Source organism: Anolis sagrei, chromosome X, assembly GCF_037176765.1.
Source record: "Anolis sagrei isolate rAnoSag1 chromosome X, rAnoSag1.mat, whole genome shotgun sequence".
Taxonomy (NCBI): Eukaryota; Metazoa; Chordata; class Lepidosauria; order Squamata; family Dactyloidae; genus Anolis; species Anolis sagrei.
The window spans coordinates 34,042,262-34,066,835 of NC_090034.1; the positions used below are offsets into that span (position 1 = coordinate 34,042,262).

The 24,574-nt window shown below is 43.1% G+C and overlaps 1 protein-coding gene across 1 annotated transcript in view; it reads right to left on the minus strand.

Annotated features, from left to right (window-relative positions):
- Positions 1 to 24,574, minus strand: part of PPIL2 (peptidylprolyl isomerase like 2) — a 99,352-nt gene that overhangs the window by 69,954 nt on the left and 4,824 nt on the right. Inside the window, exons 2-5 of the mRNA XM_060785902.2 lie at positions 24,042 to 24,091; positions 22,908 to 22,953; positions 21,747 to 21,809; positions 20,319 to 20,370 (exon numbers count right to left, since the gene is read on the minus strand). Coding sequence (XP_060641885.1) covers positions 20,319 to 20,370; positions 21,747 to 21,809; positions 22,908 to 22,953; positions 24,042 to 24,091 — 211 coding nt within the window. The remainder of the gene's footprint in view (positions 1 to 20,318; positions 20,371 to 21,746; positions 21,810 to 22,907; positions 22,954 to 24,041; positions 24,092 to 24,574) is intronic.

A 24,574-nucleotide genomic window follows, 5' to 3' on the forward strand; every position in this document is an offset into this window, starting at 1 on the left:
TTTTTCTTTCCTTTCTCAATTTCCCACATACATCTTCCTCTCTTTTTTCTTCCTTCCCTTTTCCCATGCCTTCCCCATATACCTTCTCCCTTCTTTTCCATTCCTTTTCTTCCTTCTTTCCCTTCCCTTCATTCGTTCTTCCCTTCTTTCTCTTTTTTTCCTCCCCTCCTACCTTTCCCTTCCCTTCCCTCCCTTCCTCCATTCTCCTCATACACATGTCACCTAGCAATAGCCAATCTGCTTCACTCCCTTTTCTTCTCAGTGACAACACAGAGGGCCACTTCACCTAGCCGCAGCCAATGCACTTTGAACCTTTTCTTCCCTTTGCTCTGGACTCAAAAGGCGTGGATTTTCTAGTTCAAGCCCCTCAATGATTTTAATAGTTGAATAGTGAAAGATATGCGTGCCATGTTTCGACAGGCCTTTATCTGTTTCGACAGGCCTTTGATCTTTGATATTGTTGTTTTTAAATTGTTTTTAAATTGTGTTAAATTTTAGCATGTTCTTCCGAGCCCCAGGGGAGTGGCGGCATATAAGTTTGAATAATAAATAAATAAATAAATAAATAAATAAAATGTTTGATCCAGATCGATTAAGTCACAAAGGAGCCTTCGTAGATACATACATACTTTGACTTTTATATGTAACTAGCTTGGGGACCCGGCAGTGCATAGGTTATTTGAGAAAGGCATTGTGTGCCAAGGTTATTCTTTATCAGTTATTTATGTGGCTCACGGTGGTCTCAGGAAGTTAATGAAGGTACTGCAAGTCCCATCGTCCATGGTCCATCCTCCTCCAAACAGTACCAGGGAGTAGAATGGCTCATGGGGGCTCTGTGTGCCAAGTTTGGTATTGATCAGTCATTGTATGAGGGTCACAGTGGTCTCAGAAAGTGAATGAAGGTACTGCAAGTCCCATCATCCCTAGTCCATCCTCCCCCAAACTACACCAAAATGTTGAGTTGACCATGGGGGCTCTCTGTGCCATGTTTGTTCTTTATTGGTAATTGGATGAGTGTCGCTGTGATCACAGGAAGTGAGTGAAGGTACTTCAAGTCCCATCATCTGTGGTCCATCCTCCTCCAAACTGCACCAGGATGTAGAGTGGGTCATGGGGGCTCTGTGTGCCAAGTTTGGTATTGATCAGTCATTGGATGAGGGTTTCAGCAGTCTAGTGAAGTGAGTGGAGGTACTTCAAGTCCCATCATCCATGGTCTGCCCTCCTCCAAACTGCAGTAGGAAGTAGAGTAGGCCATGGGGGCTCTGTGTGCCAAGTTTAGTTTTTATTGGTTTTTGTTGGGGGCCGCAGTGGTCTGTGGGAACTGAAGGGTTTGAAAGTACTACAAATCCCATTATCCATTGTCAGTCCTTCCTCAAACCTCACCAGGACATAAAGGGAGTCATGCGGGTTATGTGTGCCAAGTTTGATCTTGATCAGTCATTGGATGAGGCCCGTAGCGGTCTCGGTAAGTGAGTGGAGGTATTTCAACTCCCATCATCCATGGTCTGCCCTCCTCCAAATTGCAGTAGGATGTAGAGTGGATCATGGGGGCTCTGTGTGTCAAGTTTGGTCTTTATCCATCTTTGATGGGGGCCACAGTGGTCTGTGGGAACTGATGGGTTTGAAAGTACTTCAAATCCCATCATCCTTTGTCCATCCTCCCCCAAGCTGCACTAGGACGTAAAGGGGGTCATGGGGGTTATGTGTGGCAAGTTTGGTCCAGGTCCGTCACCCATGCTGGTCACAATGGCCTGTGAAAGTGGCAGCCAATCAGAAAGCTGCCACATACACTGTCCTCCCTCCGCATACAAACACTAACTTTTATTATATACACTAGCTTGGGGACCTGCCGCTGCCCGGGTTATTTGTGAAAGGAATTGTGTATCAAGGTTGGTCTTTATCAGTTATTTATATGGCTTGCAGTGGTCTCAGGAAGTTAGTGAAGGTACTGCGAGTCCCATCATCTGCGGTCCATCCTCCTCCAAACTGCACCAGGATGGAGAGTGGGTCATGGGGGTTATGTGTGCCAAGTTTGGTCTTGATCAGTCATTGGATGAGGGTCACAGCTGTCTTGGGATGTACTTCAAGTCCCATCATCCATGGTCCACCCTCCTCCAAACTGTAGTAGGATGTAGAGTGGGTCATGGGGGCTGTGTGTGCCAAGTTTGGTCTTTATCGGTCTTTCTTGGGGGCCACAGTGGTCTGTGGGAACTGAAGGGTTGGAAAGTACTACAAATCCCATCATCCATCCTCCCCCAAACCTCACCAGGATGTAAAGGGGGTCATGGGGGCTCTGTGTGCCAAGTTTGGTCTTGATCAGTCTCAGTGGTCTCAGAAAGTGAGTAAAGGTACTGCAAGTCCCATCATCCATAGTCCGTCCTCCCCCTAACCACACCAGAATGTTGAGTTAGCCACGGGGACTCTCTGTGCCAAGTTCGGCCTTGATCTGTCATTGCATTAGGATATGCAAATTGTTCCACAGTGGCAACCTATCAGGTAGCTGCCACAGCCTCAGGCCTTTACCGCTCCTTTCTCTGTCACCTAAGAGTGTTGGAATGTTGAGGGTGGCCAATCAGAGACCATATGCAAATTGTGCCACAGTGGCAGCCAATCAGAATGCTGCCACATACACCTCCCGTCCTCCCTCCGCATACAAACACTGACTTTTATTATATAGATAGATAGATAGATAGATAGATAGATAGATAGACAGACAGACAGACAGACAAACCATTATCAAGACAAAAGCTCCAGATGTTTAGCATGGGAATGTCTCCCTTCTACACTTCTGTGTTAGAATCATAGAATTACTGAGTTTGAAGAGACCTCATGGGCCATCCAGTCCAACTCCATTCTGTCAAGAAGCAGGAAAATCACATTCAAAGCACCCCCGACAGATGGTAAACTAGCCTCTGTTTAAAAGCCTCCAAAGAAGGTGCCTCGACCACACTCCAGGGTAGAGTTCCACTGCTGAACAGCTCTCACAGTTAGGAAGTTCTTTCTAATAGTTAGGTGGAATCTCCTTCCTTTCCTGTAGTCTGAAGCCACTGTTCTGCGTCCTAGTCTCTAGGGCAGCGGAAAACAAGCTTGCTCCCTCCTCCTTAGGACTTTCCCTCGCATCTTGATATATGGCCCTCATCATGTTTCCTCTCAGCCATCTCTGCTGAAGGGTAAACATGCCCAGCTCTTTAGCCGCTCCTCATAGGGCTTGTTTTCCAGGCCCTTGAACATTTTAGTTGTCATTCTCTGGATACATTCCAGCTTGTCAACATCTTCCTTAAATTGCAGTGCCCAGAATGGGACACAGTGTGATTCCAAGTGTGGCCTGACCAAGGCAGAATAGAGGGGTAGCATGACTTCCCTGGATCTAGGCACTAGACTCCTATTGATGCAGGCCAAAATTCCATTGGCATTTTTAGCTGCTGCATCACATTTTTGGCTCATGTTTAACTTGTTGTCCATGAGGACTCAAAGATCTTTTTCACATGTCTTGCTGTCAAGCCAGGCATTATCCCCCATTCTGTCTCTTTGCATTTCATTTTTTCTGTCTAAGTGGAGAATCTAGTATTTGTCACTGTTGAACTTCATTTTGTTAGTTTTGGCCAATCATCTCTCTAATCTGTCAATATCATTTTGAAATCCACCCCTGTCTTCTAGAGTATGCAAATTTGGTGTTGTCTGCAAATTTGGTGATCGTGCCTTCTAACCCTTCATCTAAGTTGTCAATAAAGATGTTGAACAGGACCGGGCCCAGGACGGAATCCTGCTTATGACACTCCACTCGTCACTTCTTTCCAGGATGAAGAAGAAGAAGCACTTGTGAGCATCCTTTGGGTTTGTTCACTTAACCAATTACAAATCCACCTAACTGTAGTTTTGCCTAGCCCACATTTGAATACTTTGTTTGCCAGAAGGTCATGGGGGACCTTGTTGAATGCCTTCCTGAAATCGAGATACACTATGTCCACAGTGTTCTTTACATCTACCCAGCGTGTAACTATTGAAAAAAGAGATCAGATTAGTCAGGCATGACTTCTTTTTGACGAATCCATGTTGACTATTAGTGATAACCACATTCCTTTCTAGGTGTTTGCAGAACACTTCCTTGATTATCTTTTCTTGCCCGGTATCAATGTGAGACTGATCGGATGGTAATTGTTTGGGTCGTTCTTTTTTCTCTTCTTGAAGATAGGGACCAAATTTGCCCTCCTCCAATCTGCTGGGATGTCTCCCATTCTCTCTCAAAGATGATTGCCAGTGGTTCCAAAATGATGTCCGCTAGTTCTTTCAATACTCGGATGTAGTTGATTTGATTTTGTTAACACTCTGTAACCACTTAATCTCCTTTATTGGGTTATCTGTCATAACTCATCAATCTTCATTAGTCTCCTTCAACACTTTTTTGCCAGTTCTTTGGAACTTTCTCTTTTCTCAGTAAAAAAATAGCCAACTGGCTCTTCAACAGCAACCCTTGGATCCTATAGTGGGTTAAGCTTGCTGTAGCACAAACGTTTAAAAAAGAGGACTTTGTGCAAAAAAGCAGAATGGGACAGTGCTTCCAGCAAAGGCAATATGATAACAGGCAGATACCATGATGAGAACTGACAACTCCAGAAGGGATTTTTGGCTAGAAGGTTAGAGAGGGAACAAGTTATCGTTGCAATTATGGTTATTAATTTGTCCACCATTATAATCCTCATTTGTCTTTTTTGTTTCTGTGGCTTGAACAAGCTGAGGGAAAAAAAGAAACTTCACCCTGGAAACAAGCCTGCGTAGGTAAGGCACAGAGCTTGTGTAATCCGAGAGATACTCATCTGGACCAAGAGCGATCGTGCTCATTTGAAAATGGGATCAGTTTCTAGATAACACGGTATACTCAGAATTGGGATTATATTCCGAGAACTCATGGCCTGTCCTTCAATGTCCTCATTACTGGGGGAAAAATTCTTTGAAAGAAAGGAAAATGCAGTTCATATAGAAATGAAACAAAAGTGGAAGAATGAAAGACAGGTTCCATCAGAAAGAAAACCAAAGCCAGATGAACATTAAATTGTTGCAGAAACCTTCAAGTCATTTCTGACTTAAGGTCACCGAAAGGCTAATTGATGACCGGGTTATCTTCATAAGATTTGTTGAGTGGGCTTTAACTTGGTTTTCCTCTGAGGCGGAAAGAGCATGATTCTCCCAAGGTGAACTAGTGTGCTGCAATGCCCACTTGAAGTCCAAAAACTTAACTTAAAATGAAATATATTTCTGGATTTTGTCATGAGTTTAGATTGTATTAATTAGATAAGGTGTTTCCATTAAGATAAAGGTTTAAATACTTTAAAGCGCAAGAAAAATACAGTTTGCATATACAACAAAGAAAAACAGAAAATGGCACAAAATATAACCCGGCTTTCGAAAGATCAAAAACCCAGACAAGGTGCGCAAAGCATCTGAAAAGCCCAAGTAAATGTAAAGGCCTTAACTTGGCACCAAGAAGAGAGCAAAGGAGATAGGTGACCTTTCCAAAGGTAAAAATAAATAATAATAAACTTTATTGATATCCCACCACCATCTCCCCGAAGGGACTTGGAGCAACTTACAAAGGAACTCCGGGGTGTTCCTAACATATAACAGGTAAAAACAGGACATAAGTATAAAACAAGTCCCATAAAATTGTAACAACAACCCCCAAGGTAGAAAGCCACATCTGAAAACGGTTTCCCATCTTTTCTCCCATTCCCACTCCTTAAACCCAACAGAGAAAGCATAATTCCTCCTTTCCTTCTGAACCTGGAAATGATTATTACAACCTTAGACGAAGCCAGGAATGTGCAGCTGTTTCGTCTAATTACAGCGTTTGTTTTCTATGATTGCTGTACCACTCTGCATTCAATGTAATTTCAGAAGAGTTTTGTTTATAGCTTATTTCTTTGGCCACCACCCAATGAAGCAGAAGGGACTCCTTGGTGTGCTAGCTTTTCCATCTCTAACTGGGTTAAGGGAAAAGGAAGCAAAGCGGGCAGTCGGAACCGGGCCCAATCTCAACTTTGCAACAACCTCCAGGATACGATCAACAGATTGCTCCGAGCCCAAGAGCGGGAACGTAAGGCTGCAAAAAGTTAGCTGACAAACAACGATGATTCAGAGGAGAGCTTCCTCACAACAGCATGGTCCATGCGGACTCATGCGGACTCATGCACCTCCTACACAGTCCTGTGCCTTGCAGCCATCTGTAAAAAAATGCAACGTAATTGTTGTGGCATGAAGGGGAGGCGGGCAGGCGTCAGGCATGCGAGATTGACTGAGTTGTTTTACACGCACCCCGAGTCTACGAACATGTTTTGGATACCAAAATACAAAACTGCTTGTGAAACATAGACCATCTACAAATGTTAGTCTCAACTTCTGGGAAGATTCCATTACCACTGTCTCCGAAAAATCCTGCAAACCTCTTGGGTAGAAGGCAGGAGGACAAACGTCAGCACTCTGGAAGAAGAAGCAAAGGGCACCAGTATTGAAACCATGATTTTCTGTCATCCACTTCATGGGACCAAATGGCACATTGTCTGAAGGCCCCATCACCGTCTCCCAAAGATTTACTCTCAACTCAAGAATGGAAAACAGAATGCTGGTGGACAGCAAAAGTGATTAAAAGATGGGCTTAAAGCAAACCTTTAAAAATGTGAAATAAACACAGAGAACTAGCCCTCGAGCATTTTCACTGGAGGTCAGCTGTTACCAACAGTGTCATGGAATTTGAAGTGGCACAAATAGAGGGTGAAAGGGAGAAATGTGCCTAAAGGAATGTGTGTCAAGCAAACCCTTGTTGGGACTGCCTTCCATCTGGAAATCGATGTCCTCACTGCGAAAGACCATGTGTATCCAGGATAGGTCTCTACAATCACTTAGGGACCCATCACTAAGACTCTACTTTTGGAAGACAATCAGACTCGGCCATGAGGGATGCTTATGATGATAACTAGAAAACGAGCTGAAAGTGTTGAACAAAGCTCAGCTTTATACTTTATACTCACTACAACCCTGAAAGGGAATGACAGGCCTAACGCAACAACCTCCCGTGCTTCATAACTTAGTGAGGACTAGAAGCGGCATTTCCCGATATTGCAATATCAGTGGTATCACACACTGGACAAACTGGTGAAATACTATAAGAACTTAGTTGCCAAATGTTGGAAGTGTAAAAATTAGAAAGGCACATTTATCCACATGTGGTGGAATTGTAATAAAATAAGAAAGTACTGGAAAAGAATTCATGACGTTACCCAGAAAATACTTCAAAAACGAATAAACTTCAATCCAGAACATTTCTTATTAGGAATCATTGATAAAAAAAATTGGAAAAGAACAAAGATATTCTCTTTACCTACCTGACTACGGCAGCGAGAATTGTACTCGCAAAATACTGGAAAACAGAAGAAATTCCGACAAGACAAGAGTGGATGATAAAAATAATAGAGATTATGAAAATGGATATATTAACACAACAACTATGCCATAACCAAAATAGAACTAAAAAATAGACAGACTGGTTGGCACTAACTAAATTTTTGAAGCAAGAAAAGACGAAGGTCATGCTGAAATAGAAGAATAAAGTGAACTTAAGCTTGGAGCTGACAGTGAATCAACATAGGAGGCGACAAATATAAAACCAGGCCCATGGGCAAGTGAAAGGAAGTTCTGTAAAAAGCCCATATTTATCTACTTTCTCTTTTCTTTCTTTTCTTTTTTTCTTCCCCTGACTCATGGACCCCGTCGCTCTATCTTTCTCTATCCAATTTTTATTGTAGAAAAAAAACCTCAATAAAGATATATCCAAAAAATAGAAGCAGTATTTCCCAAAGTCCAGTTCAAATGGCTAACGATTGTACAACGCTGGTCTCGCCATGGCCTCACCTGATTATTATATACCAACATTTCCACCTAGTCACATACTTCTACTCAACAACAGTCCATGTGAAAGAGATCTTGGAGTCTTAGTACACCAGAAGTTAAACATGAGTCAACAAAATGATGCGGCAGCTAAAAAAACCAATGAGATTTTGGGCTGCATCAAAAGGAGTATCGTGTCCACATCAAGGGAAGCCATCGCCCCCTCTCTTCTGCTTTGGTTAGGCCCCACAATTCAAAAGGGATATTGATCCTAAGCTGGAAGGTGTCCAAATGAGGATGACTAAAATGGTCCAAGGTCTGGAAACTATGAATCTCAATGAGCAGCTGCTTAAAGAGTTTAGTCTGCAGAGAGAAGGCTGAGAAGAGAAATGAGAGCCATGTTTAATTATTTGAAAGTTTGTCATAAGGAAGAGGGAGCAGGCTTGTTTTCTGCTGCCCTGAAGACTATTATTTATTTTATTTATTGTTTTCAGCATTTCTACCCCGCCTTTCTCAACCCCCCGAGGGAGGACTCAGGACGGCTTACATTTGGCAGCAATTCGATGCCGCACAAATAAGCAAATACAAACAATATACAAAAATTTAAATGATAGCTAATCCAGTCCAGTTCCATATCTAAAGTGCTGTTATGCCTGCTGTCCAAAAGCCTGGTCCCAGAACCATGAATCATAGAATCACAGAGTTGGAAGAGACCTCACGGGCCATCCAGTCCAACCCCCTGCCAAGAAGCAGGAATATTGAATTCAAAGCACCCCTGATTTCAGTTGCTTCCTAAAAGACAGGAGGGATGAAGCTGACCTGATCTAGCTGGCGAGTGAGTTCCACAGGCGGGAGGCCACAGCCGAGAAGGCCCTGTCTCTTGTCCCTGCCAAACCTATTTGCGAAGCTGGCGGAACGGAGAGTAAACCTCCCCAGACGATCTTAAATTGCAAGGTGGGACATAGAGACACGTTCGGACAAGTAAGCTGTGCCGGAACTATATAGGGCTTTATAGGCCAAGAACGTGGAGCAATGGATTCAAAGTACAGGGAAGGAGATTTCAGCTGAACATTAGGAAGAACTTCCTTACCATAGGAAGAGCTGTTCACCAGAAGAACTCACTACCTCGGAGCCTGGTGGAGGCTGGATAGCCATCTCTCGGGGCTGCTTTGTTTGTGATTTTCCTACATGGAAGAATGGGGTTGGATTGGTTGGTCTTTCCAATTCTATGATTCTGTGAAGCCATCATTCTGCCTCAAGATGACAATGGACAACCATTTCTGACCTCTAGCTCTGCTAGCCAAGGCTAATGGAAATCACAGTCTCCCTCCCTCCATTGCATTGCTTCCAAGAGAAGTCTGTTTCTTCACTTGTTAACTTTGGGCAAGATCAGGTTGATTCAGAGAATCTGAGGAACAGGATAGTGGTTAGAGTGCTGGATAGAGACTTCTGGCAGCCAATCTCTTATTTCTACTGAGCCATGGAAGTCAACAAGTGACTTGGGGAGAGCTGCATATTCAACATCAATGAGAATTAATGATATGTAAAATAAGTGCACAGAAGTAGAACGCCTGAGATTGTGGAATACAGGTCTTCAACTAGATCCGGTCTCACTTTCCCAGGAAAAATATGAACCGAAACAGTATTTATCAATAATGAACCACACAATTGTATAGGGGAGAAACACTTTAAAGCACATCAACAGAGCACCATGCCCATGTAGTTAAATGGGAAAAGGCACTCCACATTATTTCATTTGTCTTTGTCACATTCCCTTGGCACCAGCCACACTTCTTTAGGCAAAATGGCCTATTTCCCAACAATCCAGAGCAAACTTCACTCTCAAAGATGTCTGTCTGTCTGTCTCTCTCTGTGCATGGCTGCCAGCTAGCAGGGCTTTGTTCCTCCCCAAATTGCAAAAGTCCGCCTCCCTCCCCACTTCGCCAAGTGGGATGCCTTTGAATGGGTGGGTTAGTGGGGCACTGGGGCAGATTGTGGATGAAAGACGCTGAGCGGTGAAGATTAATTGCCCGTCTGTCACAGCTGAGTGCGTGACAAGCGAGTCGACCTACAAATTCTCCCACCGCGGTTTGTCATGCTCGGATGCGGAGCTCGCTCAACGCCTTTTATCGCGCTGGGCTGCCACGCTCTGTTAAGAGATCTGTATCCAAAGATGTAAAAGGTTGTGTTCCGCATGGATCAAAAAAACAAGTCTCTTTCTTCTGCTAGGATCAGAGGAATGTGTAGAGAGGCCGCACACAGCCTCCAAAAAGCACAGGGTTTCCCCTAAAGGCGGTCTGGCAACTGCATCTGGCAGGAAAATGGGTCTTCTAGGCAGAAGAGGACACAGGAAAAAAGATTGCTAACTCTTGCCTCATTTCCTTATACAGCTGTGCGTGGTAGCGCTTAGAGCAATAAAATATACAAAGGGAGGCCTTTGTTCAAATGTCGACTCAACAACCTCCTGAACACGTCACTATCTTGAGACGATTCATGTTCGTTGGACTTATATGACGATAACGGAAAACAAGCATGTATGTAACTGAGGACTGAGGATAAAAATACGATAAAAATCACACTTATTCCTGCTCTCCAACATGGCAGCCAGCAAGTTCAAACATTTTGCCATTCCCCAAAACATTTAGGTCTACAATTCCCATCAATTCTAGTCAACATAGCTACTTATAAAGGATAATGGGTTTGCAATCCCAAATATTTGGAGGGCTGCAGTTGTCTGGTCCTGTGACATACATCTGCCAATCATGTGACCAAAGCACACTCATCACCGCTACAGAATGGAGCATGACATGGGGAGGGATTGAAAAGCACAGGCTGGGAAGAAGGAAGGGAGGTCCCTGGCAGAGGATATGGTCGGCACATTGAACAGAAGTATTCTGCATTGTGGCATCTTGTTAAAGGTCCCACTTGTGAACCTTAAAGCTGTAAACACCCTGAACCCAAATCCCTGGGGAGTACAGTAAGATCCCTGTATCTGTAGGGGACGCAATCTTGAGACTTCCCATGGATAGAGGAAGCTGCAGATAATAATGAACCCTATTAACGGTTCGGGCCCCGCCTATCTTCGCGATCGCATCTCTTTCTATGAACTCTAAGATCTTCCGGGGAAGCCCTCCTTTCGCTCCCACCACCTCACAAGTACGGTTGGTGGGGACAAGAGAGAGGACCTTCTCGATGATGGCCCCCCGCCTCTGGAACGCCCTTCCAAGGGAAATAAGACAGGCCCCATCCCTCCCCTCCTTTCGTAAGAGCTTGAAGACCTGGTGGTTTCAATAAGCCTTTGAGAATTAACAGTTCTAGCCCAACCCCAAACATTGTTGACTGTGGCTTTATACTTCCTACCTATTACCCCGGTCATCCCTCTAATAGGCCCTGGAAATGAACAGCCACAGAGCTGTACCTGCTATTGCTGTTAGCCTGTTATAGCACTGTACTTAATTCCCGGTCCCCTCATATTTTGAGTTTGCACTAGCCTCGGCCTGGCCTTTTAATTGCTCTGAACAGGCAGGAATATTTTTAATGTATATGTGTAATTGTGATAATTTTATGCTTATGTTGTTTTGTTAATGTTGTTATGCTGTTTACTCTATGTTTTGGTGCTGTTGCTTGGAAACCGCCCTGAGTCCCCCTCAGGGAGACAGAGCGGTATATAAATAACGTTTTATTTTGATTTATATTAAAACGAAGCCCTTCTGACCCCAAAATGTCAAAGAGTTGCACAAGAGGACCTAGAAAAGGCTGAGAAAAGACATATTATGTCATATGTGGATAAATAAAACCGCGGATTCCAGTCCTGCAGACACAAGGGTCATACTATACCTTCTCCCATACAATCCTATTTTGAGGTTATAAAGAGAGGACTGGTTGTGAGTCCCATTCATGTGAAACTGGAAGCAACTTCCAGAAGGAGCTTTCTGGTAGTTGCACCAACTCTTTGGAACATCTGCACAGAGGAAGCTCACCAGACACTTGTTTTCTCTGTTTTATTGTTTCAACTGTTACATTTCTAGAACAGCCCATCTGTAATTCCAAACTTTTTGTGGAACTGACCTGAAAGAAGTGTTCAGGTTAAGAATATAACTGAAGCCAATGCTTTGCACCGAGCCTGTGGCGCAGCTAGCTGGGTGTCAGCTGCATTAAAATCACTACTGACCGAAAGGTCATGAGTTCGAAGCCAGCCCGGGTCGGAGTGAGCTTCCAACCAAATTTGTGTAGCTTGTTGTCGACCTTTGCAGCCCGAAAGACAGTTGCATCTGTCAAGTAGGAAATTTAGGTACCACTTTGTGGGGAGGCTAATTTAATTAATTTACAAGACCATAAAGATCAGTGAGCATGCGGGGAATGAGGAAGTACTTCATCAGTGTCGCAGATGGACAGTGAAGCGACAGCTCCCCTTGTGGCCAGAAAAAGTTGGAATGTTAAATAGCCCCTGACTATCTATATGTGTTGTGTGTCTATGGCATTGAATGTTTGCCATGTATATGTACATTGTAATCCGCCCTGAGTCCCCTGCGGGGTGAGAAGGGCAGAATATAAATACTGCAAATAAATAAATAAATAAATAAATAACCATGGCGGAGGCTCCTAAATAAAACTGAAGCCAAGCTATGCTCAACTCTCACCATAATTGGCTTAGAATGACTTCCGAAGAGGTGAATGCTTGTGTTTCTTGTGATTTTTTTTCAAATTGTATTTTTATGGACAATGCAACACAAGAGTTTTCAGTTTTACACCTAAACCAACTGAAGGAGAAGAGAAAGGGTTTCCTTACTGAAGCAACTGAATTACAGAGCAAAGAGGATAGCATGGTGAAGGTGTCCTTAATGAATCTAGAAAGCCACCCATAACATGCAGCCTTTAAAAGACTGGTCTATGCTCACTATCACTTGAGTCTGCATAATCCCAATGAGAAGAGAATTTATTTAAAATCCAAAGAATCACAACAGTGCTTTCCCCTCCTGAAGTGCAGCCACAGCTCCCTCTCTGGCGCTCAACATCTCCAGCAAGGGATATAGCAATATTACAGCTCAGTGGACCTCCCGCAATAGCGATTGTCAATTTCTCGCCATACAAACACACAAACACCACATTCTCATCTGCTGGAGATGATGAGAAAAGCAGGAGCGGAAAAGCACCAAATGAGACAAAAAGGAAGGAAGGAAAGTCTGTTAGACAGGCAGGAAACTTGAGGATTACAAGCACAGGATTAACACATCATTATTTTCTTGCTCCTTCCAGAGCATCTGTCAGCTTCAAAGCCTCTTCCACAAGCTTTCAGAAGAAAACAAGACAACAAATCTCTCACAACTTAGCCCTGATTTTCTAAACCCTTTTCTGCTATCCATTTATTTGAAGCATACCTTTATAGCCTACACACTAAAAACATAATGCAAACATATAAAACAAAAAGCAATACACCCCAGTAAACATAGCTAGCTAGCTATCTGTCTGTCTATCTATCTATATCTATAGACTATCTATCTATCTATATCTATAGACATAATAAAAGTGAAAATATGCTCATAACAAAAGTGAAAATATGTATGTGTGTGTGGCTGGGGTGTCCACTTACACAGACAAGCTCCTGCCTCCCCAAACTGCTATAGCTTCACTGCACAGGAGACACCAATGGCCCTCCCTTCAAATAAATTGCAGATTATAGTGAGTGCCATGAATATGTAGCCCAACCCCTGCCAATGTCCTCCACAAACACCATACTGCCCACCACACAAGTGATGGCTTTCATACGTGGACAATTTCATCCCAGATTTTATGTTTTTCCTCCACTACAGGCATGTTAGTGTTTGGTGTGGAATTTACATGACCCCGCCCACTGCCTTTCCCTTCACTCTTTCCTATTCCTTTCTATGGCACACAGCAAACAGAGGAATTGATTGGCAACTAAACATACTAGAGAGGTTTGGGGAGAATTCACCATGATTTATAGGAGTTGTAGGTACCTACTTGGCACACAGAACCCCCATGACCAACAAAAAATACTGGAGGTCTTTGTAGGGAGTTATAAGAGTTGTCGTTCACCTACATCCAGTGCACACTTTGAACCCAAACAATGTCGTTCACCAACATCCAGTGCACACTTTGAACCCAAACAATGACGGATCTGGACCAAACTTGGCATGCATACTGATATGCTCAAATTTGAATACTGAGGGAAAAATTTGAGGGGAATTGGCCTGGACATTTTGTAGTTGTAAGTACTGGGACTTATAGTTCACCTGCAATTAATGAGCACTCTGAACTCCACCAAAGATGGAATTGGACCATTGGTGTGGAATTTGCATGACCCTGCCCACTGTCTCTCCCTTAACCCTTTCCAATTATTTTCTATGACACACAGCAAACAGAGGAATTGATCAGCAACTAATCATACTAGAGAGGTTTGGGGAATCCACAATGATTTATAGGACTTGTAGGTAATGGGATGTATAGTTCACCTGGAATCTAAGAGCACTCTGAACTCCATCAACGATGGACCTAGAAACAACTTGGCACAAAGAAGCCCCATGACCAACAAAAAATACTGGAGGTCTTTGGAGGGATTTAGAGGAGTTGTAGTTCACCTACATCCAGAGAGCACAGTGAACCCAAACACCAATTGATCTGGACCAAATTTGGCACACAGAATTCACATGACTAACTCAGCCTACTGGAGGGGTTTGAGTGGACTGATTCACCATAGTGGGAGTTGTAGTTTACCCTACAGCCAGAGAGCACACGGAACCCCACTGATGATGCATCTGTAGAGCAAACTTGCCCAACATTACAAATTTTAAGTACTGATGGAGTTTCTCGGGGTTAACCTGGCATGATGGGAGTTGTAGTTCACTCGCAACCTTATGCATTTTGTACAATTAAAAACTGACTTTTTCAAATAACCCAGGCAACGCCGGGTATCCAAGCTAGTGTGTGTGTGTGTGTGTATCTATGTATGTATATGTATGTGTGTGTGTATATATATTTATGTATATATATACAGTTTACAACTTCTAATGAATTGGTTAAAACCAGTACAAAGCAACCAGATTTTGAAAACCTACTTTAAAATGCACACACAATGAGGGGACTAAAGAATTTCCCTTGAAAGGGTCACCACCAAAAAGGCCCTGTCTCTTGAGTTTGATGAACCAACCACACCTCTACGACTTGTGCATTTGCATAGTATCTTGATTAAGGTGCTGAAGAAGCAACCATATATAAAACACTGAGCCAGAAAAGCCTTTTAAAGCTCTTACACCTACCCATATTGCTTGTGTTATGGATGCCACCATTTGACCAATTCTTTCTTGTTTTGAAGAAATAGCCTGCACATATTCACTGTTGTCCAGAAAGGCGGGAGGAAAAATGTACATAATGGGGCAAAGGGGAGTGTGAATAAAATGAGCAATACAGCAACTTTGTACTTACTCATAGCAACAACACTTTCTGGAATAATATATATGTTCCCATCAGTGGCACTGCCATAGGAACCAGTATGGCAACCACAGTATGCAAGCATCTTCATGGATGGCCTTGAGTAATGCTTCCTCAGCACATACACCTAAAAACGTCTCTGCTACCTATGTTTTTTTTATGACATCTTTGTAATTTGCCCACATGGAAAGCAATCACTTCAGATGGCTTTCCACCAGGATTTCAACAATGTGCACTCTGCCATAAACCTGAGCCTTGAAAAATCCACACATGAAGCCTTTGGTGGCCTACAGACAGCCTCCAAACATTATCTACTCACATACAACAGGGTACATAACATGAATGGTGATACAGGGACAAGAATCTCACAAGCCCAATGCTGTCGCTGCAGGGATGGCCATTCCTGCCAAACAAGATGCCAAAACCAAAGAGGGAGAAGGAGACAAAACTATTTCCACATGTGCTGGTACGGCTGTACCAGGAGCTCCAGCTTTATTTTCTTTCTGTTGTCTGTTTTGCATTCATAGGACAGGCCTCCTGTCCATCATAATTAAACTTTGGTTCCGCCCCTTGTTCTGGGCTCTGGGAGGGAAAGGAGCAATTTTTTGGCCAGTCTCACACAAGGTAGCTAAGCTATAGGACATAGACCAGCTCATCCCGTAGAAAAGCTTCCTTTCTCAATAACGTCTGGGGATACAGAAACAGAAATTCCAGGGAAAAGGTTCCAAAAGCTCTGGCTGAGAGCTCACAGCCTCTCAGGCGCACAGCAATCAGAGTGAATACAGCCCTCAAGTTTCAAAGAATTCTCGGAGGGAGGACAGCATTACAGATCCACTGAACTCCAGCTGAAATATCTTCAAGCCTCGACTGGTAGGTCTGCTTGATACCCAGACACATTTGGAATCAGTAGTAGCACCCACACCGATGAGGCATAGATAGAAAGCAGCCTGGGAGAGGTTAAAAAGGGTTTTTCCTACAGAGAAAGTTTAGTTAATCAAAGTCCATTGTTGTACCATCAAAGACTCTAAAGACCATCACTTCAGAAAAATCCCTAAGAATCTCTCTTTGAGGTGCACCTGGCTTCCCGCTGGGCTTAAAGTATACGTCCTATAGAAAAGTACAACTGTTACAGGCCCAGCGCGTGACAGAACACCACACTTCAACCTGAACTTGACACAAACACAGAAATTAGAGAAGGGATCTGCGACGCTTTAGGAGATTAATACACTACACTTTAAAAAGTTGGCATCACTTTAAATCCTGTGTCTGTCTGGGATGTATAGTTTAGTGAGGCCCAGGACCTCTCTGAGTGAGAATTTTAAAGGCTCATCCCAAACTGCAAATCCCAGGATTTTAGAGGAGTCAGCCATAGGATAGTAAACAGAGTCCCAGAAGAACTATGGACAGATGTCCGCGACATTGTTCAGGAGGCGGCAACAAAGTACGTCCCAAAGAAAAAGAAAACCAAGAAGGCAAAATGTTTGTCTGCTGAGTCACTGGAAGTAGCCCAAGAAAGGAGGAAAGCAAAAGAAAACAGTGATAAGGGGAGATATGCCCAGTTAAATGCGCAATTCCAGAGGTTAGCCAGAAGAGATAAGGAACTATTTTTAAATAAGCAATGAATGGAAGTGGAAGAAGACAACAGAATAGGAAGGACAAGAGACCTCTTCCAGAAAATTAGAAACATTGCAGGTAAATTTCAGGCAAAAATTGGTATGATAAGAAACAAAGATGGCAGGGACCTAACAGAAGCTGAAGAGATCAAGAGAAGGTGGCGAGACTATACAGAAGATCTGTATAGGAAGGATAATAATATCAAGGATAGTTTTGACGGTGTGGTGAATGAATTAGAACCAGACATCCTGAGGAGTGAGGTTGAATGGGCCTTAAGAAGCATTGCTAACAACAAGGCAGCAGGAGACGACGGGATCCCAGCTGAACTGTTTAAAATCTTAAAAGATGATGCTGTCAAGGTGATGCATGCCATATGCCAGCAAATATGGAAAACACAAGAATGGTCATCAGACTGGGAAAAAACAATTTATATCCTCATACCAAAAAAGGGAAATGCAAAAGACTGCTCAAACTTCCCTTATTTCTCATGCCAGTAAGGTAATGCTCAAGATCCTGCAAGGAAGACTCCAGCAATACATGGAGCGAGAGTTGCCAGAAGTTCAAGCTGGGTTTAGAAAAGGCAGAGGAACGAGAGACCAGATTGCCAATATCCGCTGGATAATGGAGAAAGGCAGGGAGTTTCAGAAAAACATCTATTTCTGTTTCATTGACTATTCTAAAGCCTTTGACTGTGTGGATCATAGTAAATTGTGGCAAGTTCTTGGTGGGATGGGCATACCAAATCACCTTGTCTCTCTCCTGAGGAATCTGTACAAGGACCAAGTAGAAACAGTCAGAACTGACCACGGAACAACAGACTGGTTCAAGATTGGGAAAGGCGTACGGCAAGGTTGCATACTCTCACCCAACCTTTTTAATTTGTATGCAGAACACATCATGCGATGTGTGGGGCTTGATGAATGCAAGGCTGGGGTGAAAATTGCTGGAAGAAACATTAACAACCTCAGATATGCAGATGACATCACTCTGATGGCCGAAGGCGAGGAGGAGCCGAGGAGCCTTCTAATCAAGGTGAAAGAAGAAAGCGCAAAAGCTGGGCTGCAGCTAAACATAAAAAAAACCAAGATTATGGCAACAAGAATGATTGACAACTGGAAAATAGAGGGAGAAAATGTGCAGGCCGTGACAGACTTTGTATTTCTAGGTGCAAAGATTACTGCAGATGCAGACTGTGGCCAGGAAATCAGAAGACGCTTACTTCTTGGGAGGAGAGCAATGTCCAATCTCGATAAAATAGTAAAGAGCAGAGACATCACACTGGCAACAAAGATCCGCATAGTCAAAGCCATGGTATTCCCTGTAGTAACCTACGGATGTGAGAGCTGGACCTTAGGGAAGGCTGAGCAAAGGAAGATAGATGCTTTTGAACTGTGGTGTTGGAGGAAAGTTCTGAGAGTGCCTTGGACTGCGAGAAGATCCAACCAGTCCATCCTCCAGGAAATAAAGCCCGGCTGCTCATTGGAGGGAAGGATCTATTAATGACTTAGATGAAGGGTTAGAAGGCATGATCATCAAGTTTGCAGATGACACCAAATTGGGAGGGATAGCCAATAGTCCAGAGGACAGGAGCAGAATTCAAAGCGATCTTGACAGATTAGAGAGATGGGCCAAAACTAACAAAATGAAGTTCAACAGTGACAAATGCAAGATACTCCACTTTGGCAGAAAAAATGAAATGCAAAGGTACAGAATGGGGGACAATGCCTGGCTCGAGAGCAGTACGTGTGAAAAAGATCTTGGAGTCCTCGTGGACAACAAGTTAAACATGAGCCAACAATGTGATGTGGCAGCAAAAAAAGCCAATGGGATTTTGGCCTGCATCAATAGGAGCATAGTGTCTAGATCTAAGGAAGTAATGCTACCCCTCTATTCTGCTTTGGTTAGACCACATCTGGAATACTGTGTCCAATTCTGGGCACCACAATTCAAGAGAGATATTGACAAGCTGGAATGTGTCCAGAGGAGGGCGACTAAAATGATCAAGGGTCTGGAGAACAAGCCCTATGAGGAGCGGCTTAGGGAACTGGGCATGTTTAGCCTGAAGAAGAGAAGGCTGAGAGGAGATATGATAGCCATGTATAAATATGTGAGAGGAAGCCACAGGGAGGAGGGAGCAAGCTTGTTTTCTGCTTCCTTGGAGACTAGGACGCGGAACAATGGCTTCAAACTACAAGAGAGGAGATTCCATCTGAACATTAGGAAGAACTTCCTGACTGTGAGAGCCGTTCAGCAGTGGAACTCTCTGCCCCGGAGTGTGGTGGAGGCTCCTTCTTTGGAAGCTTTTAAGCAGAGGCTGGATGGCCATCTGTCAGGGGTGATTTGAATGCAATATTCCTGCTTCTTGGCAGGGGGTTGGACTGGATGGCCCATGAGGTCTCTTCCAACTCTTTGATTCTATGATTCTATGATTCTATGATTCTAGAGACAAAGTTGAAGTACTTTGGCCACATCATGAGGAGACAGCAAAGCTTAGAGAAGACAATTATGCTGGGGAAAGTGAAGGTAAAAGGAAGAGGGGCCGACCAAGGGCAAGATGGATGGATGGCATCCTTGAAGTGACTGGACTGACCTTGAAGGAGCTGGGGGTGGTGACGGCCGACAGGGAGCTCTGGTGTGGGCTGGTCCATGAGGTCACGAAGAGTCGAAGACGACTGAACGAATGAACAACAAGCCATAGGATTTTAAAGTGGGATAGCAACCCTTTAACAGTGTGGTTGTCTGGCCCTGTGATTTACTCAATTGTGAAACAGGCAGGAGGAAAAACAACACAGTATATATGATAAGGAAAGGTGGATAGAGCAACACAGGAGCCTTGATTAATACAGAATTAGGCCCCAGGTCCACTGAGCTCACCAGCATCCTTATTACTAGTGTCTGTATGCTGCTAGGCTGACAGATTTTTTTTCTGCTCACTAAATCCACAGTATCTCCAGAAACAAGAGGTCATTTTGCTGGCAAAGTAAGGTACTCCACCATGTGATCCCCCTTCACTTTTTTCTTAAAATCTGGGAGGGCAAGACAGCCTATTCCAGGCAGTTGGAGAGGGCACACTCAGGAAGCCTTGTGAGAGCATGCAAAAGTTGAGAGAGAGAGACAGGCACACATCCACATATATGCTTCCTATTTAAAGCTGAAGCCTTGTGCAATGAAGGCTAAACTAACAGGAAAGCAGATCACCATGAAGGGAGGCTCTCAAGAGGCCAATTTGTTGGATGTGGTCTCAAGAGGTCCAGGTTCTAGTCCCCAGTAAGACAGAAAATTCACCTGGGGCCAGATATTGCCTCAAACAAAGTTTGTTGTGAGGATACTGAAGGGAGGATAGAAAACAAATATGCAATCATTCCGGGAACACCTACTTCTCCTGTGATTGGGTTCGTTCCATACTTCTTTATCCAAGGGACGATATTTCTAAAACGACACAAAGGCGCAAGCATCAGCCACAAAATCAGAACACATTTTCAGTCTCCTAAAAGCCTGATGCAGCGGCAAAGTGAGCTGAGAAGAGCTCTCTCTCCAAACAGTATCTCAGCTGCAAACTCACTCTGCATATTTCACACTGCCCACCTAGCAGCAGAGAATCAGGTAAAATGTATCAGTAGTGGAACTTGGGCCCTGAACAAAAAATAATGGACGCCACAAAGGTAAGGAAAAAAGATTGCCAGTGTGGGCAATCTTGTGAAAGAGGCCTTGACAATATTATCGGCGCAGTGCACCAAAATACCTAGGTTACTTCTAGTTGGCTTGATAAGTGAAAAGGGTAAGAAAAGCCATAGTATGACCTCCCAGTTGGTTTCAATGATGAATGTATATTTGTGTCATGTACTTTAATATGTGTATGCTTTCATGGTTGCATTTTAACTATGTTTTAATGTATGGTTTTATAGATGTCTTTGACTATGTTGCGCTCCGTCTCACGTCAAAAGATGGGTAATAAATAAAATAATAGTAATAATAATACTACTAATAATACTAATAATAATTGTAGTTGTTTTCTGTTTTTATGGCTTCTCCTGTCCTCTTGAAGATCACTTGCCCTGACTATGGCAGCCAAGCACTGGTTCCAGGTATGATTCCCAAACTGAAAAGATCCCAGCTTCAACTACTGAAAGGATGCAACCAGTAGAAATGGACCAAGATTCCGATTTGATATAAGCCAGCTTCCTATCCTGCAATTAAAATTAAATGGTAGCTTCGAACATACCAGTGCAACTTATCATCATGTCAGCATACAAAACAGATGGAAAGCCCCTTACTCAAAGGTTGGAAAAGCAGCATTTTGGTCTATGTTTCCCAGAATCTATCTATGGGAAATGGAAGAAATTACAATATCTGACACCACACTGACCTCCAAAGTTTATTTGATCTGGCAGACTAGGCAGGTGTTGAGAAATTTGGCTGCGAGAAATTGTGGGATGGTATCCGTGTCTCTGCAGCGTAGAAGGAAAGTCAGGGAGCACAGTAGATGTGCTTTCCTGGTCCTTAGTTTTTCCAATTTCCGTGTGTCTTGGAACAGTTTCTCCCCGTAGAGATGTTCAATGTATTGTCGAAGGCTTTCATGGCCGGAATCACTCAGTTCTTGTGGGTTTTTTGGTTATTGGTATGCAATGACCTACTAGGCCCTTCTCTGGGGCTTGTAGCCCCCAAAAAGGAACTTTCATGTGGACTGGAGATATCTAGGCCCTTACTGAGCACTCCCTCGAAACCACATTTAGCCCAACTTCTGACTCGCTGACTTACTAATTTGACACTAATGAAAAATAGGGATCAGAAAAGTAATAACTTACAACAAGTCAAAGATGATGCCTTCTGGAGTGCAAACAGGATATTCAAATGGCTGCAAAGATAAGCTGGTAGGGAGAAAATGCATTAAAAACAAATTAAAGATCAGCAGGACACATTAGGACATCTTAAAACCCTCCCTCCTCAGCATACACCACTTATAAAAGAGTGAAAAACTGGAGAATAACAATAACAATAATAATAATAATAAGAAGAAGAAGAAGAAGAAGAAGAAGAAGAAGAATTTTATTATCCGCCTCTCCTCACAGCTCAAAACATCATAAAACACATTCAAACATTAGCTGATGATCTTAAAGAATACGCCTGCTTTCATGAGTATTTAGAGATTTCATGCAGAGAAGCAGCATAGGAGACAAAGGTTTTCCCTTGACATTAAGTCTAGTTGCATCGGACTCTGGGGATGGTGCTCATCTCCATTTCTAAGCCGAAGAGCCGGCGCTGTCTGCAGCTGCCTCCTAGGTCATGTGGACAGCATGGAGTGCCGTTATCTTCCTGCCAGAGTGGTACTTATTGATCTACTCACAATAGCATGTTTTCGAACTGCTAGGTTGACAAAAGCTGGGGCTGATAGTGGGAGCTCACCCTGTTCTGTGGATTTGAACTGCCAACGTTCTGGTCAGCAAGTTCAGCAACTCAGTGGTGTAATCCGCTGTGCCACCATGGCCCCAGCACAGGAGATAGGTCAAAGCAATTAAAAATGCAGGAAAGAAACACAGGAACAAAACATATGCTTTGTAGACAAAGCTTCAGTTTTAGGCATCTCTAAATCGGTCTGGAAAGGACCCTATATGAAGAAACAAAGCCACAACCAATCAATGAAGACCTCTGTGTGTGTTGTGAGGGGTCTTCTGACCCTAGAAATGTTTTGGACTTTAACTTCCAGCTCGTTCAATGGTCAGGAATTCTGGCAGTTGGAGGCTCACAAAGCTAGAGGGCTGCAGTTTGAGGATGCTTGTTCCAGAAGCTCCAACAGCATGAGATTTTAGAAGTTGTAGTCCAAAACATGTATAGAGAGAAGCTCACTCATGGTGTTGGTGCTACCTACCCAGATGGAGGATGAGCAGATTCAAATTAAATACAGCTTTTTAGGGGATGTATGACAGAATAAAATAGTACAGTCAACTGGAATAGAGATCAAGGCTCACCTGCAGTGGTCAAAAGGTAGGCGCCTGAAGTTGGACTGTGGAATTTCTGTTCAAAGAAGCAAACAAAACAAAAAACCCAGCATGTTTAATGTATGAACCTTATTCAACCAGGGATCACAATTGTACAGTCACTCTAAACCAGTGTTTCTCAACCTTCCTAATGTTGAGACCCCCTAATACAGTTCCTCAGGTTGTGTTGACCCCAACCATAAAATTATTTTCGTTGCTACTTCACAACTGTCATTTTGCTACTGTTATGAATCATAATGTAAATATCTGATATGTAGGATGTATTTTCATTCGCTAGACCAAATTTGGCACAAATACCCGATACGCCCAAATTTGAATACTGGTGTGGCTGCGGGGGATTGATTTTGTCATTTGGGAGTTGAAATTGCTGGGATTTATAGTTAACTTACACTCAAAGAGCATTCTGAACTCCAACAATGATGGAATTGAACCAATCTTGGCACACAGAACTTCCATGACCAACAGAAAATATTGGAAGAGCTTGGTGGGCAGTGACCTTGAGTTTTGCAATTATAGTTCACCTACATCCAGAGAGCACTGTGGACTCAAACAATGATGGATCTGGACCAAACTTGGCACAAATACTCAATCTGCCCAAATGTGAACAATGGTGGAGTTTGGGGAAAACAGACCTTGACATTTGGAAGTTGTCGTTGCTGAGATTTATCATTCACCTACAATCAAAGAGCATTCTGAACCCCACCAATGATAGAATTGGGCCAAACTTCCCACAAAGAACACCCATGACCAACAGAAAATACTGTGTTTTCTTATGGTCTTTGGCAACCCCTCTGACACCCCCTTGTGACCCCGCCCAAGGGTCCCAACCCCCAGGTTGAAAAACACTGCTCTAAACTGTGACTGCAAACAAGTTTTTAAATTTACATCGCATATCAAAACATGCACATTTAAGAGGCCAGACTGGACATTTTGACTGAATTGAGCATGCCCAAGTAAACAACTACTTTCATGTATGGCTGTGAATTATAAGAGTCTGTTGCTATAGGTCTATTTAATGAGCTACTTATAGAGCCCATTCCAAACATACAAATTGTGAAAGGGACTACTGTGAAAAAAAACACCCAAGTTCTACAGGTCGCATACCTGCTTTTTTTCCTCCGTAAAAATGTGTATATTCTGTACATGTTATGTACCTAAAAAAAGAAAGACAGGGTTAAACAACGCATGGCAAACGCAGCCAAAAGGCTTTATGAAAACTTGGAATAGATATTCAAAATAAGCATTTTACTAAGGACCTTATATGCAAAGACATATCCAATATCCAAAATGCAAAGAATCCCTTGTAATATAACTTGTTGGGATACTGATTTGTGAATGTAAAAACAAGCAGAAGTTAATAATTTGCTGGATATAAGGAGGAAGGAAAAAAACACATTAAATTATATAGAGACCGGCCTCTTTTAAAACTGATTTATGTATGCATGTTTCTATTTTAAAATTATACATAATTAGAGTAGGGGGTGTATGTTTGTAGAAGAAATAGAGTAGTTAGTTATGTGGCTGTTAAGTATGTTGATGTGTCTGTTAGACTTGTGCGTTGAATGCGTTTCTTCTGTTTCCTTCGGTGCTTCAGGAACGGTAAGGGACCTCCTGGTATGAAAATCTACCCGATATCG